General features: G+C 32.5%; 2 protein-coding genes across 2 annotated transcripts; both read right to left on the bottom strand.

Annotated features, from left to right (window-relative positions):
• Positions 1 to 5: 5 nt before the first annotated feature.
• On the bottom strand, positions 6 to 3,234 carry LOC144853457 (cytochrome P450 2U1-like). The gene is made up of 4 exons (XM_078711153.1): positions 3,215 to 3,234; positions 2,660 to 2,922; positions 1,221 to 2,174; positions 6 to 700 (listed from the first exon to the last, which is right to left on the bottom strand). The coding sequence occupies exons 1-4, from the start codon at positions 3,232 to 3,234 to the stop codon at positions 516 to 518; spliced, it is 1,422 nt and encodes a 473-aa protein (XP_078567279.1). The 3' UTR covers positions 6 to 515.
• A 5,041-nt stretch (positions 3,235 to 8,275) lies between these two features.
• On the bottom strand, positions 8,276 to 11,688 carry LOC144853685 (patched domain-containing protein 3-like). Its single transcript, XM_078711452.1, has 2 exons — positions 10,644 to 11,688; positions 8,276 to 10,270 (listed from the first exon to the last, which is right to left on the bottom strand). Exons 1-2 carry the CDS (start codon positions 11,629 to 11,631, stop codon positions 8,583 to 8,585), a joined length of 2,676 nt encoding a protein of 891 aa, XP_078567578.1. The 5' UTR covers positions 11,632 to 11,688; the 3' UTR covers positions 8,276 to 8,582.
• Positions 11,689 to 16,352: the final 4,664 nt, after the last annotated feature.

The raw sequence follows: 16,352 nt of genomic DNA, 5'->3' as shown, positions 1-16,352 counted from the left end.
ATGGTGTAAACCTAACTTTACTAGTGTTTATTCACCATGCAAACATTTAAACAATGTTATTTTAATCTTTGCTGTACAGTAATGCAGCACTTCATTTTTACAATTAGTGCAGTTCCCTATATCAAAAAAAGTGCATTCACGTGCAAATCAAGGGGAAATTGTAAACATTGTGCTTTATAATATTTGAAGCATGCTGATTATAAAAAAACATGATGTAAAATTTCTAAAATTCATCTTCGACTCCTGAGCTTAATTTGAAAATCTTGACCCATTGCAAAGAAATGGTAATATCTTCGTAACGCTTTATAAGGCCTATAATTATACAAGCCTTTACTATAATATTTATTTTGTATATTCCTATTTTTTACCAACAATAATGTAACACAATAAAAAGAAAGAGTAATATATTAAATGTTGTTATATTAAATTATGTAAAGTTCTGTTTTTGCTTCCTTTCTCCTTATCCTTTGTTGGGGCCTCATAAAAATGTAGGCTTACACAGACATTATAATATTCTACTGATGGCGCTGTGTTAGTATTACTTCAAAATTATCCGGAATTCTTGTTGCTCCAATTTTACTGCGTTTGTCAGGCCCTGGTTGAGTATCTGACCAGTTGATCTTGAAATTCATCATTATATTGGTGAAAAATAACAATAGCTCTGTGTTAGCTAGCTGTTCACCTATGCAAGAACGACGACCTGTAAACAAGTACGTGATACTGTAATTATTATACATGATTTCAAAATATAATTGAAAATGTTTATAAATATTTTGCTTACTTAAAGATGTATTTTCCTCATGAAGAACATTTTTTTTTTAAACTTTGTTTTTAGATATGCCATTTTAATGTCACATAATAGTTATTTACTTTGAGCAAAAATTGGATAGAAAAAAATATTATTTACCTGAAAAACTGTAATTTGGAGCAAAAAAATATTCAAATTGGCCGCCAGTTTTTGGTTGGATTTAACCGTTTATTTTGTCATTTGAATTTTTCAATGGAAGTGATTATCTTTGTTAAAACTGCATAATGTCCTATTCGAAGTCTCATTTTATTAATCTTAATTTTTCATTTTTTTGAGACAATACATCTTTACTTAATTGTTTTAAATAAAATATAATTGTACATTGACATCTGTATCTCTATCTGTTATTATGAAATATGTCAAGTTGTAAACTAATTTCCATTACGTAATAAAATGAACACTGCTCTCTTACCAATACCAAACGGGATCAATTCTTCCCGTCGAATTACTTGATTGTTGTCATCCAAGAACCGTTCTGGATAAAATGTGTAAGGTTCTTTCCAAACATTGGCATCACGTAGTACAGCGAATAGATTCGGCATGATAATCGTTCCTTTCTTGATATCATAACCTCTGAAAGTTGTGTCCGCCGTAGCGGCATGTGGTACTGCCATAGGACCAATCGCTCCCATTCGTTGGATCTCCATAAAAACAGCATCAGTGTAAGGAAGCTGTGGAACATGAGCTTTTGTTGGATGGTTGCCTGCTCCTACCACCTGATCAAGTTCATCCTGAACCTTCTGCTGAACCTCTGGATGCTTAGACATGTACATCATTGCCCAGAGGAGTGCAGTTGATGTGGTTTCAGATCCAGCCAAGAATAAATCTCCAATAACACGAGTCATGTTATCTTCATCGAAACCAAATCGCCCTTTCGATCTCTCGATTTCAGCTCTGTAAACATCTATGAAGTCACGAGGATTGTCTGGGTCGTAATCTTTCCAATGGTCTTCGAAGATTTCTCTCGTAAACTCGTTAAAATCCGTTGTACAACTTACAGCATCATCGAATTCTTTATGTGGAAAGTACTGCAGAAAAGGAACAAAATTCAAAGGTGTAACAGCTGTAGCAATTTGTATACGTTTTTCAATGAAGTGGAGCATTCTCAAAAACCTTTCGTAGTTGTAGTTATATCGACGACCGAATACAATTGAGCATGTGATATTTGAGACAGCTACACCGAGAATATTTGCCGGATTCAATGAGACATTGGATAGCTCTTTCTTGATGTGATCAACGAATATATCAATTTCTTCATTAATTTTTTCTTCGAAACTTGTTTTGCCCATACCAAAACCACGAAGCACAGCCATTGCAAACCGCCGTTGTTCCTTTTGTGCATTTTCGTGATAAGCTCCAACCAAACCTTTTGAAACAAAAAACAATTCATTTGAACCTGTGTTTTTTCCTGCTTATTAGCCGACTTCTCCAAATTAGCCTTGGACGATCATCATAAGGAAAAAGTTATTAGGTCTTAAGATGATATGATGGCTAAAGAGGAGGAAGACTTGCTAACATTCACTCGCTGATTTATATACAGTACTCCTAAGTTACTATTGTTGTATTTTAATGGTGAAAGACTATCTAAAAGTAAAATATTTACGACAGTTGATTTCCTTTCATGTTATCTTAAAATAAATATAATTACGTGGTGTTACTTAAAGATGTATTGTTCCCCAAAAACAGTTTTTCAGGTAAATAAATTGTTTTTCGATCCAATTTTTAATATTTTTTTTTCTATTATATGACATAAAGTGACATATTCAACAACAAATATTTTTTCTTTAAAGTATGGTATACTTAGGATTATACTACATTATCACTAGAATAGTCTACATTAAAAAGAATCACCTCGTCCATGATATAAATACTCAAGGATAACCATTCTTGGTCTGTCGCTGAACTTGTCTCCAGATTTGACTAAAGCTTCTCTGATACTCTCGTAGTCACTCAATACGACGACTGGAAATATACCAAGTTGTAGTCCCATTACATTGCCATATTTTCTTGCCAGTTTTGTTATTGTTTCGTGTGGAGGATCACTTCCTAAAGACAGCAGATGGCCTACAAATGGCCATCCTGGTGGACCGGGCGGAAAATTGGATCGTACACGTCTACGATACAAAATTGACACCAAAAAGAACACTATTATTCCAAGCAAGGCTGATTTCAAGTCAAAGTAGGAGAACAACATGTCAGTATGTTTGTAATAATTTCACATTCACATGAAAATAAGAGAGCGACAGTCAACATCGGAAGGAAATAAACATAATGGCTTCATAGTGAAGTTATGAACTTTGTTCTTTCATTATCAACATTATAATAAAAGTAAATAGAACTATTAGGATAGTAGTATCAAGTATGTCATTACATGTACCTCGGAAACGACATTCTCACCCCTATTACCTTTGGAAAACACGTGACATGGTGTAAACCTAACTTTACTAGTGTTTATTCACCATGCAAACATTTAAACAATGTTATTTTATCTTTGCTGTACAGTTTTTGCCAACGTCAGTCTTAATATAGATCCAAATGAAGATCATTAAAACACAGTATGGACAGTATTCATGTTTTATTATAAATACACAAAACAAGAAAGAAACAGTGTTCCAATTTGTCTTTATTGAGTAAAAAATCATTGGAAAAAAAAGATTTGACATATTTGATTTCTCATCTATAAACGGACGTTCCCTTAATTTACAAAAAGTTTTAAAATATGTTCGTAATTTGTAATTGCTGTAGGCCTATATACCGCTATGTATGCATTGGCTTTCAATTAATAATATGCAAGGTATTAATGTTAACTAGTAATAAAGTTTGTATTCGGTGATGATTCCTGTATGATAAAAAAAGTATAGAAAAATTATCCCGGGTAATGGAAATTACCAATTAGCGATAACTCATATTATTACCAGGGTAAATAAGTAATCATATCATTGATAGACTATGTATACGACTACGCTTACGAATGATATATAATTTGAACAAGTACGAACGGGACATAATTATCCAGTAATAGAGTCCCTGTATTAATATGTCGTGTCATCTAAAGCTTCGTTCCCACTAGGATGCAATGTCATGACACGCAAGCGAGTTGACCAATGACAAGCAACCGTTTGGATAATCCATCGTTGTGATCTTACGTACTAGTGGGAACGAAGCTTTAGCCAGAAACAGAAACACATTAATTACAATCATTATCAACCTTTATGAATAATTATTAACCTTTATGAATAATTTTTAAAAAAGCAGTAACGAAAAAATTTATACAAATTATGTTCAGTCTTAGTATAGCCGTTTCTTCAATGATTTTATATTAAGGTACACAATACAATCATAGTATTCAACAATTACAAATTTGAGAGAGCATTGATATATCTACAATTCACTAATTACATTTACAATAACCCATCTTTAGCAACAAATAAATGCATTATACTGTACCACTCAAACCCTATGCTAATTGAAGATCCTTCATTTCGACAACCTAGAATCCGCCATAAATGGGTCAATGAATCGAATGACCTATCACATCCCATCGGGGGGGGGGGGGGGGGTGTTACAATGTTTAAGCCCCCTCAGTCTTTCTCACTTCCTTATTTCAAAATCCTGGTTCGGCCAAATCCCAATGTCCCCACATACGCAAAATGAATTCCCAGTTCCTAGTTCCCAGGTCGTCGAAAAGTTGAAAGCGCCATGAGGTAAGGTTACCTTGAACGGAAGCCTTATGAAAATAGAGGTATTACGGTGGACTGGTAACTGAAACCAAACAAAAGCAAATAGGATAGATTAATACATTGGGCTCAATGTCGTAGCTTAAGAATGGCTAAATATACAAATGGTTAAAATCCAGTGAAGAAATTTCATGATGTAGGTAAAAAAATTCAATATCTATGTATTTATACAATGAATTCTAATCGTATTCGAATTATACAATGTTGAGCCCCACCCCGTCTCGCCCCAACCACGTAATTGCAGTTTTGAAAACAACATTATATTATACATTACAGTATTGTTTATTTTATCAGAATTTATAAATAGAATTTTATTCTGATTTTGTACAATTATACCAGTAAATTCAATACCATTGTAAGGTATTTTTCATAATTAACAGCATATACTATGTCTAAATCATTTTATATTATAATTTATGTATTATTTATAATCAGTTGCAATTAATCACATTCATTCAGATTTTTTTTTTCTTAACAAAAATAAATTTGAAATCCAAACTACAGAAATACATCTATACTAAAACTAATGATAACAACTTTAATAATAGACTATAGCTATGTACATAATTTGAACAAGTATGAACGGGACATAAGTATCTAGTAATAGAGTCCCAGCCTGTATTGTCGTGTCATCTAAAGCTCCGTTCCCACTAGGATGCAATGTCATGACTAAGTGCAACGCAAGCGGGTTGACCAACGACAAGGAACAGTTTGGATAATACATCGTTGTGATCTTAAGTACTAGTGGGAACGAAGCTTTATAACCAATTAATTTAATAATTTATTATTGAATTAATTAATTATTGAATTAATTAATAATTAATTATAACCAACTAATTTTATATTAGCAGGAAACAGAAACACATTAATTACAATCATTATCAACCTTTAAGTACACATATACAATCATATAATTACAATATAGATATATTTAGATACAAAACCAATCATAATTTCAGTGAACAATTACTTAAAATATTTGCATTTTTACACTATTTTGCATTGATTAGGCAATCAACATAAGAATCACAAATACAAGTAGCAAATAGGAACAGTTTTGCCTCGTCTAGCAGAACTGCAAAAATGTACCCACACCCTACCATACATCCCTGATTGATGCTCCAGAGTGTGTAAACAGCAGAGTTTTACTAGGTAAAATGGTATCATTATTTAAGTTTTCAACTCTTATATATTTAAGATTTTTATTCTATATATTTAAGATTTCAAATCTATCTCGTATAATATTTGCGAAATAGCAATATATCTTGCATTGTGTCAGTGCTGTGAGAATTAAAATGACTTTGCCTTAAATCAAGAAAAATTATAATTGCAAATTTTATTTTAATACCAGAAAGTGGAATACATTGAAATGCTATAGGAATGAACCGATAATCACACTGTTAATACGAAAGTACTAAATTGCATTGATATTATATTGACAGAATAAAGATATACAGGATATATTAAGTAAAATAGTCCAGTCTAAAGGAGGTAACAAGAAATTGTGAAGACATTCTTCCCAACTACTAACTATATTGTGTACTCAACATATAATAGGAATTGGGGAATGAAATGAATTGCATTGTCTAGCTTACTATGACACTGTATGTGCTACTGATGAGCAAAACATGTCAATATGAAGTACTTAAGTTCTTAAAATACAAGTAAGTTCACACACATGACATACACCACACTTTCACAACAACATCAAGCTCATACTTAATGCCAATCTACACAGACGAGCGGTAACGGTAAGCGGAAACCTGCATAGCTTGTGTCCCACGTAGAATCTGTATCCATCTTGGGTAGAAACTGCTCGTCCGGTCCGCGGTGTGTGTAATTAAATGGTTATAAGGAATAACATAACAACATTCTATATTTGTATTACCGTTACCACTCGTCTGTGTAAATTTGCTTTTAGGGGGATTGGGGGTTTGTTCATTTAATAACCCTCACAATCTAAATCTGTGCACCCATAACACACACTCTACACTCCCTACACCATATACACAAACTCATTTAGACAATGATAAACACAAACACAAGGCTCTAAACCGACAATCAATTAATTTTTCAAAATCAAAGGGACCACGTCAAAATGGTTTTACTGCAGTTAGGCTACAGCAACAACTACATATTGTATATTCAACTGTCTATACACTTATTTTTGTGTATTTGTTATTGGACTAACAAATTAATTGTTTTGGTTATAGGCATGCACTCATAACTTTCATGTTTACTATTGTAATAATAATATCTTGGATTTATATAGCGCCTAATGTTGTGAAACCTCTAAGCGCTGAACATTATTACCGCGGCCATTTTTGCATCAAACACGCATGGAAACATACTCCCATAATGCAGCTAGTAATCATCGCAAAGTTGTGTCTTGATATAACCGGGTACCCATGTATACACCTGGGTGGAGAGGGGCAAACGTAAGTAAAGTATCTTGCCTAAGAATACAAGCAATGCGGCAGAGTTGGATTTGAACCGCGATCTCACGCTCAGTAGTCCAATGTCCAACACACTGTGCCACATACCCTTACGACAATTATCCCTTTACAATTCTCAATATTTATCAATTCTCTCCTTCATTCCCCCTCCCAAAAGCCTTTATCACATACTAACATGTTTATTATTTATCTACTTAATTCAACACTAATAAGCATTGGAACTGTGAAAAAATATATGTTGCTTTTTAAAAATTCTACTATGATTTTACAACTTAAATAGTGCATCGTGACTCATCAAATATAAATATTGCTTTAATATTTACGATAAAATTCATCAATAATATATAATTATTATATAATAATTTTAGTGTAGTTGGAATTTCAAGTTCTTTTATATGAAAAAATAAGCTGCACATATTTGAAGAAAAACAATATGATTATTGCAATTTTTGTTTTATCGTTTGATTGCTAAGCAACTCATATTTGATATATAGAAATATTATAGATAATAGTAATAAATTTAGACTTATTTAGCGCATTTTTGAATAAAACTTCTATTAGCTTTCACATATAAAATAAAGTATATGCGCATTTGTTTCAATACATATATATATATATAATCATATAGGTAACTTTTTAGTACTTTGATTAAACACTGTTGGATTAAAAACACACACTTAGCATAGGAATATTACTGTACAACAGCAACATAATACTCTGTAGGTCTAATATAAGACTAACATTTACTTATCAGTACTTCATTAAATCGCAACAAGGGTATCCAGGGGTCAGTTGATCGTACCTATTCTTACCCCCCTTGTAATTGAATCAATATTACAAAATTTAAAGCCGGAACAAATTTATTTATTTGTTTAAATCAGTTTTTAAACCCATAATAGGCCAACTTTTTTCATCAATAACTGTAAAAGGTATGGATACATATGTATAGGTCCATCTTGTCTGTCATAGAGACATCAGCTATACAACCAATGACCTTTATTTTTAACCTGTGAATATGTTTCAGGGAAAATATCAAAGCTATGCAAAATTGGATAGGTCAAGGGTCACTAAATCAATAATATATTGTACTTATATAAAATATTGTTTTTACGGCTTTTGTTTTCTACCTTGCTATGATTTTGAAGTACAATATGAGTCAAGGTGCAAATATTTTTTGTGTAATAATTCTATATTGAGATTTCAACTCCTTGATATTACCATTAATAAGAGTTCAACTTCTCGATAACACTAGAGTTCAACACTTTCATATTGTATTTAAGAGTTCAACTCTCTGATGTAAAATTAAAGAGTTCAATTCTTAGATGTCTAAAGTATACTTCCAATATCATATAATTATGGGTTTTTGGTAATTATATTGGTTATTCACAAAAAAAAACAAAGTTAAACACACTTTCTGCTTCTTATTAAAGTATAGTTCATAGATTATAATCTATGAACTATACTTTATTCTACATTGAAACCAGATGAAATTGTTTACACATTTCTGCTTCTCGTTTGGTTTGCATTGCCAAGATATTGTGAGATTAAATAGTTTAAAAAACTAAAATTGATCATACTTCATCAAACAACACTAATGTATGAATCAACTACGTGCTTTCTGTTATCATCATCTTCAAAAACAGGCAACATTGCTACATATGTATTCTTCTTTTCCATATCTGATGATGAGTGTGCAGCAGTTTCTGGCTGTGGATCTTCGGTTGCGTGTGGCATGCACGGCCCAAGAACGGTTAGAAAGACCGGTAAAAACACGAGTCCGTGAAGCGCGCCAAACACCATAACTAAGAAGAGAGTCTTAAAAAAAGTCGTGAAGACATACATTGGAGCTGTACATAAAGCGGACACACCAATTATAGTCGACAGCGCGCCTTGTAGGATTGGCATACCCAACGAATGAAGAGCGTCTATGGCGCGTTTATTAGGCGTACTCTCGGGTGACGTAACGTACGCGTATGTTATATGAGCTGTAAAATCTACACTGAATCCAATACATAGAATAATGTTCATCATTGAGATACCATCTAAACTCACACCCCATAGAGTCATATATCCTATAACAGCTATGTCTATAGATACAATGCAAAAAGTTACCCAGATTGTACATACTGGGTGTGGTATCATAAGCAATGCTACGATAAACATACTAGCCGTAGCGATTCCAAGTGTCTGTATTGTTGTGGGTAGAACTCCCACATACTGATCATAATGAATGAACGATGAGTGAAAAGCGGTGATGTTATACGGCGTGTCTTCCGCCATTTCGCGCATTTGTAACATCATATTACGCTCTTCAATAGCATCAGTTAAATCGCTTGTCAGTACCAAGATGCGTGATCCAATGATCTCTGTGCGATTTTCGGAAAATGTAATATCTAAATTAAAACGCTTCGCGCGAGGACTCGCTAGAAATCCTTCAAGCATAATGAAAAACTTCTCTTTACCAACGTCAGTTGTATTTGCTTTCATCTTTAGGAAGTGAAGAAATGGCCGAATCCAGGATTCTGTGAAACCTTTACATGCGTAGCTTGATGTTTCAAACTTTTGGGTGATTTTTTCAATATGAAATTGGGTTTCAGGCTCCCAATATGGAAGAGGATCTGTGAATATGATGCTTACAGATGGCCCATAATGCAAAAAGTATTGATCTTTCTTATCATAATATTTGTATGGATATGAATCTTCTGCGGCTATGTACTTTAAACGTAAGCCCTCTTGAACCCGAGCGCATCCATATATGGCAATAAGAAAATACATAATAAATGACGCGAAAACAAACAATTTTACATACGGCTTCATCAGAAATGGTCCGTAGTATGCGCGAAAAAACTTCATAACACGATGTTCAAGATCCACATTAAAATTTCTTGTGCGCGAGGAAAATCCTCCAGCGCAGAAGATGCGATATAGCCTAGATGGCGCTTCCTCGCGTGGGAGTACTTTTTTACATGAGCAACAGTGTTGATTATTCAACTCGCGTGCGCCTGTGTAAACCATGCATGCGCCAAAAAACGTAATTTGATAAATGTACATAAAAAGAACGGAAAGCCCTGCGTAGGCACAGAACATTCTGACACTTGGAATTTTAGTGCTAGCTCCAATTGCAAATACCAATAGATCTGTCAAAGTTGTGATAGTGATAGACACAGCAGCCTCGGAAAATGTTCTTCCCATACGATCTTCCAGTGATAGGTTTTGTTTACATTGTCTCCATGACGCAATCATCAGGAACATATTATCAACACCAATACCTGCCAAGTAGATAATGATTTATTTTTTATTATAAATTTGTATAAACAGCATTACTAAATTTCTTTCTATATAATGGCGACACAATCAGGAATGAGGTCAGGATAAATCATATACAATAGAAGAACTCCTCTGGGACACCTCTATTCAGGGGACACTGCTTACCATATCTCTAAGACTATTTTTAGTTAGCTTATCAATTCTTGTACACCTACGCATCACTGACCAGTATATTTCAATCATGGTGCCACTATTGCAAAAAAATGTCTACTGCCCTCTATACTGCTGATTTCATTGACATGTTACTGCCAAATATGGAATCCATGGAGTTAATAAGAAAAAAAAAACATTGGTAGTACTATAATTTCTACTCACCTAGAATAAGAAAAGGCATTGATGCCACAACCATGTTGAACTTAATTCCTCCAAAGCTGAGCATACCAATAGAACTAAGAATAGCCAAACCAGCATTTACAACCCCAAGAAGACCTAGCCAAGGCCTGCTCAAAACCCAATCACGTTGGATACAAGACAGAATTGCAAACACGATAAGCATTCCAAACGTCGCTGCAAACCGTGGTATAACCCTTACGCTGGCATTCAGCATTTCATCAGCCAGCGATACTGATGTCGCCATGCTGATATCAAGTGTTTTTGATGTTTCGGCTTTTTCTGCTACGGAGTCCATAAACCGTCTCTCCCATTCCTTTCCAAAGTCCTTATCACTACCTGACAGCAAGTAGTACATTGACATTGCCCGAGCACTCTTGACCGTAACTCCGTCATTATAGAATGTAACACCACCCAAAGTTTTACCAATAAACGTTGAAACATTATTAACTGTTGTTATTGGATAAGTTAAGTTTAAAGATTTTGATGTTTCTTTTTCGTACAATTTAAATATTGGATTTGTTAGACACCCCCCTTGCCATTTCATACAAAGATCAGTGTACGTCTTTTCGGTGCCATTTATAGATATCGGCAATTTGCGAATCGCCTCGTCTAAATCTTGTAGTTCTCCGAACGCAGCTTCGGATAGAATGTTATTTCCGAATTTTGGCGTTGCTATTAACTCTCCACGTTGTATGAATGTTTCTAATGCACGGTTTGGAAGAAATTCCATCCCCTCGTCGCCATTTCGGAATAAACTTCTAGCAATAACTCTGTCGTTTTTACCGGGACTACCCTCCGGTGTAAACAGATATTCAACATCGTCTTCCACATTGAACTGTAAGAATCCAATGAGTAATAGAAAAACTAAAAATAACGGTAGAAGGAGAAAAGGTAATGGCTGTCTGGCAAGGAGTCTACCATAACGACCGAACCATCCACTGATTATTTTGTCAATGCAATCAAACTTCATGGTGCTGGTAGTCTGGTCACAATAGCTGCCACTTTCAGGATAATCATAAGATTCTAAGTGTTGTCATAATTAATTCTGAAAGATATAATTAATTAGATAAACTTAACAATAAATTAACTTAATGTTTCATTTATTTTGCAAAGTATGCTTTTTTATGGATGTTTATATGTCTTTGTCTATTTGTCAACACTCGTCTTTTCTTTGTATTTTCCCCATTTCCTTTTAATTAATAGAACTTTCTTCAAACTCTAATTTACTACCTTATTTATGATTTATACATTTTTAGTATTAAAGTTCTGTTTCTAGGCAGCCCTTTCATTCCTCTTAATTTGCTGATCAAAAACCTGTTTATATGATTACTGAATTGAGAATATATACAATATAGAGAAAGTAGCCCTTTACCATACCTAATTAACCTGTTAAAAAATAAAGAATATTTACATTTAGCCAACGTTGCCGTCATCAACCAATGTGAAATAATAAACAAATAATACATAAGTTTTAATATAGTTATTACAGATATTTTATTAGGCCATGATTCGTAACAATTTCTTTTTATTAATTTCCATATTATGTACTTTATCCAATTCCATTTTAATATAAGATGTTCTTTTTATGTGATAACTTTTTTATATGTGCAATATTTTGCAAAATTTTATACAATTTAGCCTTTGGCTACAATGTAAATTTTCGTTTTATTGAATTGAATAAAACCTTGAATTGCAAAGTATTAATATAACAGCGTTATTAAGTGGAGTTGTGGCTTGGTGGTTATGATGCTTGGCTACCACTCCAAGGGTCCTGGGTTCAAGTCCTGTCACATGTCAGGATTTTTTCTAAAGACAAAATTACAACTCCACTCCCAAAGACTTGTAATAAGACTTTGTTTTTGTAGAGCATCTTATGTATATGTTTGTCTTGTGAACCTCTGAGGGTCCCTAATGATCAGCAATTGCTGGATGGATCACCCTCTTTAAATATGGTAAAAAAAAAAACAAAAAAAAAAAACAACAATGACAATTCTACAGTAGGAACAATGTTTTGGGTTTTCTGAAACCTTAATGAAAAGCATTAAGACACAACACAATTGGTTTGTGTAAATTAAGGCTGTCCACAATCCACAATTAATAAATATAAATGCTCTGATTTGCAAGAGCAAAACAAATTTGCTTGTGGTCAGAGGTCAGTTCATTTGGCCAGTTTACATAGTACTGTGTAAAGATTTTATCAACTGATTGACATATTGTATTATAGGCTAAAAAAACATAGACAAATTGTAATATTAATAATAATAAATATGTTCATGTTTATAGAAAATAAAACCAATAAAATCATTTTAAAATAGGTAGTCAGACTATACAATATAAACAATTATTTGTGAAAATTAAATGTCAACCGGATATTAAAGTGGAAAATAACATTTCACTAACTAATAAATTTTACGTCATATCACACATAAAATAATAGAAAACAATCAATAAACTAGAAATCTATGGCAATAATAATAGCATTAGCTACAGTACAACATATGTCGATCTGGTATTACATCACAGAGCTTACGTCACATGGCTTTACACAGATGTTCTCTTAACAATATATTCTAATTACCACGAGATGAGTAAAAAGGTTGGAGTAAGTAATTGCATGGGTGGCAGAATTAGCGCTACCCTCTAGGGCAATGTAATCTCTCAGAAGAACTCGCTTATTATTACCATGAATTAATGGATTTTCAAAGAATGCGATTTTGAGAAATGTTCATATACTGTATAGTTCCGCTACCGTTAACAAATTACAACAATGTGATGACATGGGCAGAAGACCGACGATGAATATTAGAATAGATAATCTTTTATTTAAATCAGAATTAAGGCAGAAGAGTGTTCAGGTGGTTAAGCAGTGAGCCGCAAATAAAGCCATAAAAACTGGTTCAAGCATCTTCTCGGTCTTTGTTCTGTTAAGGCTTATATAATATGCTTATTTCAAAGAGAATAATAGCATTAAGGTGACACCTCGGGGTGAAAACAAAGTGTCCATTAAGACGCCCCCTGAATAGGGGTTTGATGTAGAGTTAGCATCCTGAGGGGTATCTCCTGTAGTACAACACTACATCAACTCCTTGACTCAAACCACTATGAATATCAGGTGGGAAAATCTTAGTGTCAGCACCTTATTGGTAGATATCAAGATATTTAAAGATGTATTGTCCCTTTGACCAATTAAAAAAAAATTTTTTTTTTTTTATTTCGAAAAAAAGTGGGTCATTTTGAAGTATCATAATAGTTATTAACTTTCACCAAAAATTAGTAAAAAAAAAAATTATTTAACCGAAATACATACATTTTTTTGTTCAAAAAATAACTTTGACTTCCAGTCAAAGTTTTCGATCAAAACATATCTCATAATGCAACGTGCTTGTTTGGCTACTCTGTATGCATAATCATAAAACTTCCTCACGATCTGTGTGAAAACACCTTCTCAACCGCGACGAGTTGTAAACAATCCTAATTAGCATCATGTATAATGCATACTCGTGGTTTGAAATCTTTGTTTACTTTCGCTTGTAATGATTTTCTAGACGTTTTTTGTTTTTGGCTCGAATTTTCGACTTAAAGTGAATACCTTTAATATTACTTTGATATGGCCAATTTAAATTTAGAATATTTTTTTTTTCATTTTTTGTGTTTCAAGGGACAATACATCTTTAAAGGAAAAATTGCAAAAGCATTATTTAAAAAATCATTTAATTTTTAAGAAAATAATAATACAATAGTGAGTCGAATGGTGAGAAGCTTTATTATCACAAGAACTAAATTCTAATTTGTTCAAAATTATTTTTTTAGGTGTACATTCAAATGTAAACATTATACGTGTAGTTCTAATTTCAAGAATGCTTAAACCACGTAAATCAAATCAAAACATAAATCTTCTAAAATTCTAGCTATAAACTAACACTTATTATAAAATGATGCAATAAATATAACAAAGTCAAATAAATTATGATAAATGTGATAATGGGCCTGTTTCTGCTGCATAAAAAATTAATTAAATTAATAAATAAATTATCTCCATTTTCTTGGGAGCAGAAACAGGACAAATTTGTGGTAACCGGTTAACCACCCATTGATTTAACCGGTTATTTCGGAGCACAAATTGAGCAGAAACTTACTTATTTTTAATCCATTTTAAAATAAACGGTTAATTTGCGTTATGCAGCAAAAACAGATCCATAGAAAAGAGGTTTTACTCACACTCAAGTTTTTTAACCCAACCACAAGCTGTTGCGCCCTGCACCTGTAAGCTATATGAATATTTATTGTACTAAACCAAAACTTGTATTCTTTGACTTGCAATATATAAAGTACAAGTACCATCACACTTGCATCAATAAACCCCTCTTCAAAATTATTATTAAATAACAAATGCATTTACAATAGCTCTTAACAAGGACTATAAAATCATAGTGATTACCGTAGTATAAATTAATTTTTACACAAAAGCAAGAATTTGGTTTTCAGAATTTAAATCAATGCTTGATCGAGGTAAACAAATACAATTTAGCTCTCAAGTTCATATTAATGTATATTTAAATTACGGAAATTTATCATGTTTATCGTGAATTGTTTCACTCAATGAGGAAATAAAGATATTTTTTATTCTATTCTTCATTTAACAGTTTAGAAAGCAGTATCTGTATAAACTATAAAATAAAAAATACCTCGAACCAAATTATCTGAATCTTGTTTATAATTATCAGAAATAACAAGTATGGTATGCCATATTGAAAAGGGGTTTTACATATTTTAGGTTTTAATTAAACACAATTAATTTGTATTCATTATTTCAAATCAGTTGTTTAAAATTCCACCACATCTTAGTAAAAATGTTTTTCCTTGTTTCAAAATATTTCAAAATTATTCTCTATGAGATTGAGATCTAAAAATAAACATTGAATATGTAGGAGTGGGCAATTATGATTATTAAATATTTAACAAATAATTGTTATGTTTATAATAAACTCCTCCATGCTTTCCACCAATATTGAATACCGATGTTTATTATTATAGTACACAATTTATAAAGAATGTATTGATCTGGCAAAAGCATATTGATCAATTATATTTGTGAATGAATTTGCTATATCATATCCTGTTTGTCGAGGCAGTAAACTACAGTATGCTGGTACAGAAAAATTAAAATAATATACACAGTTTTACAATTAAATGTTCAAGTTTCTGGAAAAATTGGCTGCATTTCATTAAAGTTGTCTATTGTTAGCTGTAAGTCTACCAGTAACTGGTAACTAAGTATACAATAAAATAATATGTTAAAAAAAATAGGTTACTCACACTAAAACAATAACCCAACCTCAAGCTGTCGCTCTTTTTTTTTTTTTATTAAAAACTTTTTTTTTTCAAAGTATTGTACCTAGAAACTTTTAAATTCTGAACCACATATCCTAATGCGTTAAAGTCCATAAATCTCTATTTTTTCCTAGAAAAGTCAGATAAATTCTACTTTGCGGAGGTGAGAAAGAGATGGCTTACCAATTAGGTGTGTTGCAAAGTGGATCATAGAAATTTGATCAAATAAGTTTATTTATCCACACTTGCATAATATAACTGGTATCTTCGCAAAACATAAAGCTAAAAGCATTTCCCTACACTAATGGACAAATTAAAATGAAAAAAGAAACTTGTCCCGGCACATATCAATGGTTCTCA

Source organism: Antedon bifida, chromosome 10 (assembly GCF_963402885.1).
Source record: "Antedon bifida chromosome 10, ecAntBifi1.1, whole genome shotgun sequence".
Taxonomy (NCBI): Eukaryota; Metazoa; Echinodermata; class Crinoidea; order Comatulida; family Antedonidae; genus Antedon; species Antedon bifida.
The sequence above is the reverse complement of the archived record's forward strand: the minus strand, read 5'-3'. Positions and strand labels throughout refer to the sequence as shown.

Excerpts from the sequence above, each read along its gene's own strand:
- LOC144853457 (XM_078711153.1), bottom strand. The coding sequence starts at position 3,234 with ATGTCACGTGTTTTCCAAAG. Across the intron at positions 2,923-3,214 it reads ATGTCACGTGTTTTCCAAAG|ACGTGTACGATCCAATTTTC; the intron begins GTAATAGGGGTG and ends TTTGTATCGTAG. Across the intron at positions 701-1,220 it reads ATTGATCCCGTTTGGTATTG|GTCGTCGTTCTTGCATAGGT; the intron begins GTAAGAGAGCAG and ends ACTTGTTTACAG.
- LOC144853685 (XM_078711452.1), bottom strand. The coding sequence starts at position 11,631 with ATGAAGTTTGATTGCATTGACAAAATAATCAGTGGATGGTTCGGTCGT. Across the intron at positions 10,271-10,643 it reads AATGCCTTTTCTTATTCTAG|GTATTGGTGTTGATAATATG; the intron begins GTGAGTAGAAAT and ends TCTACTTGGCAG.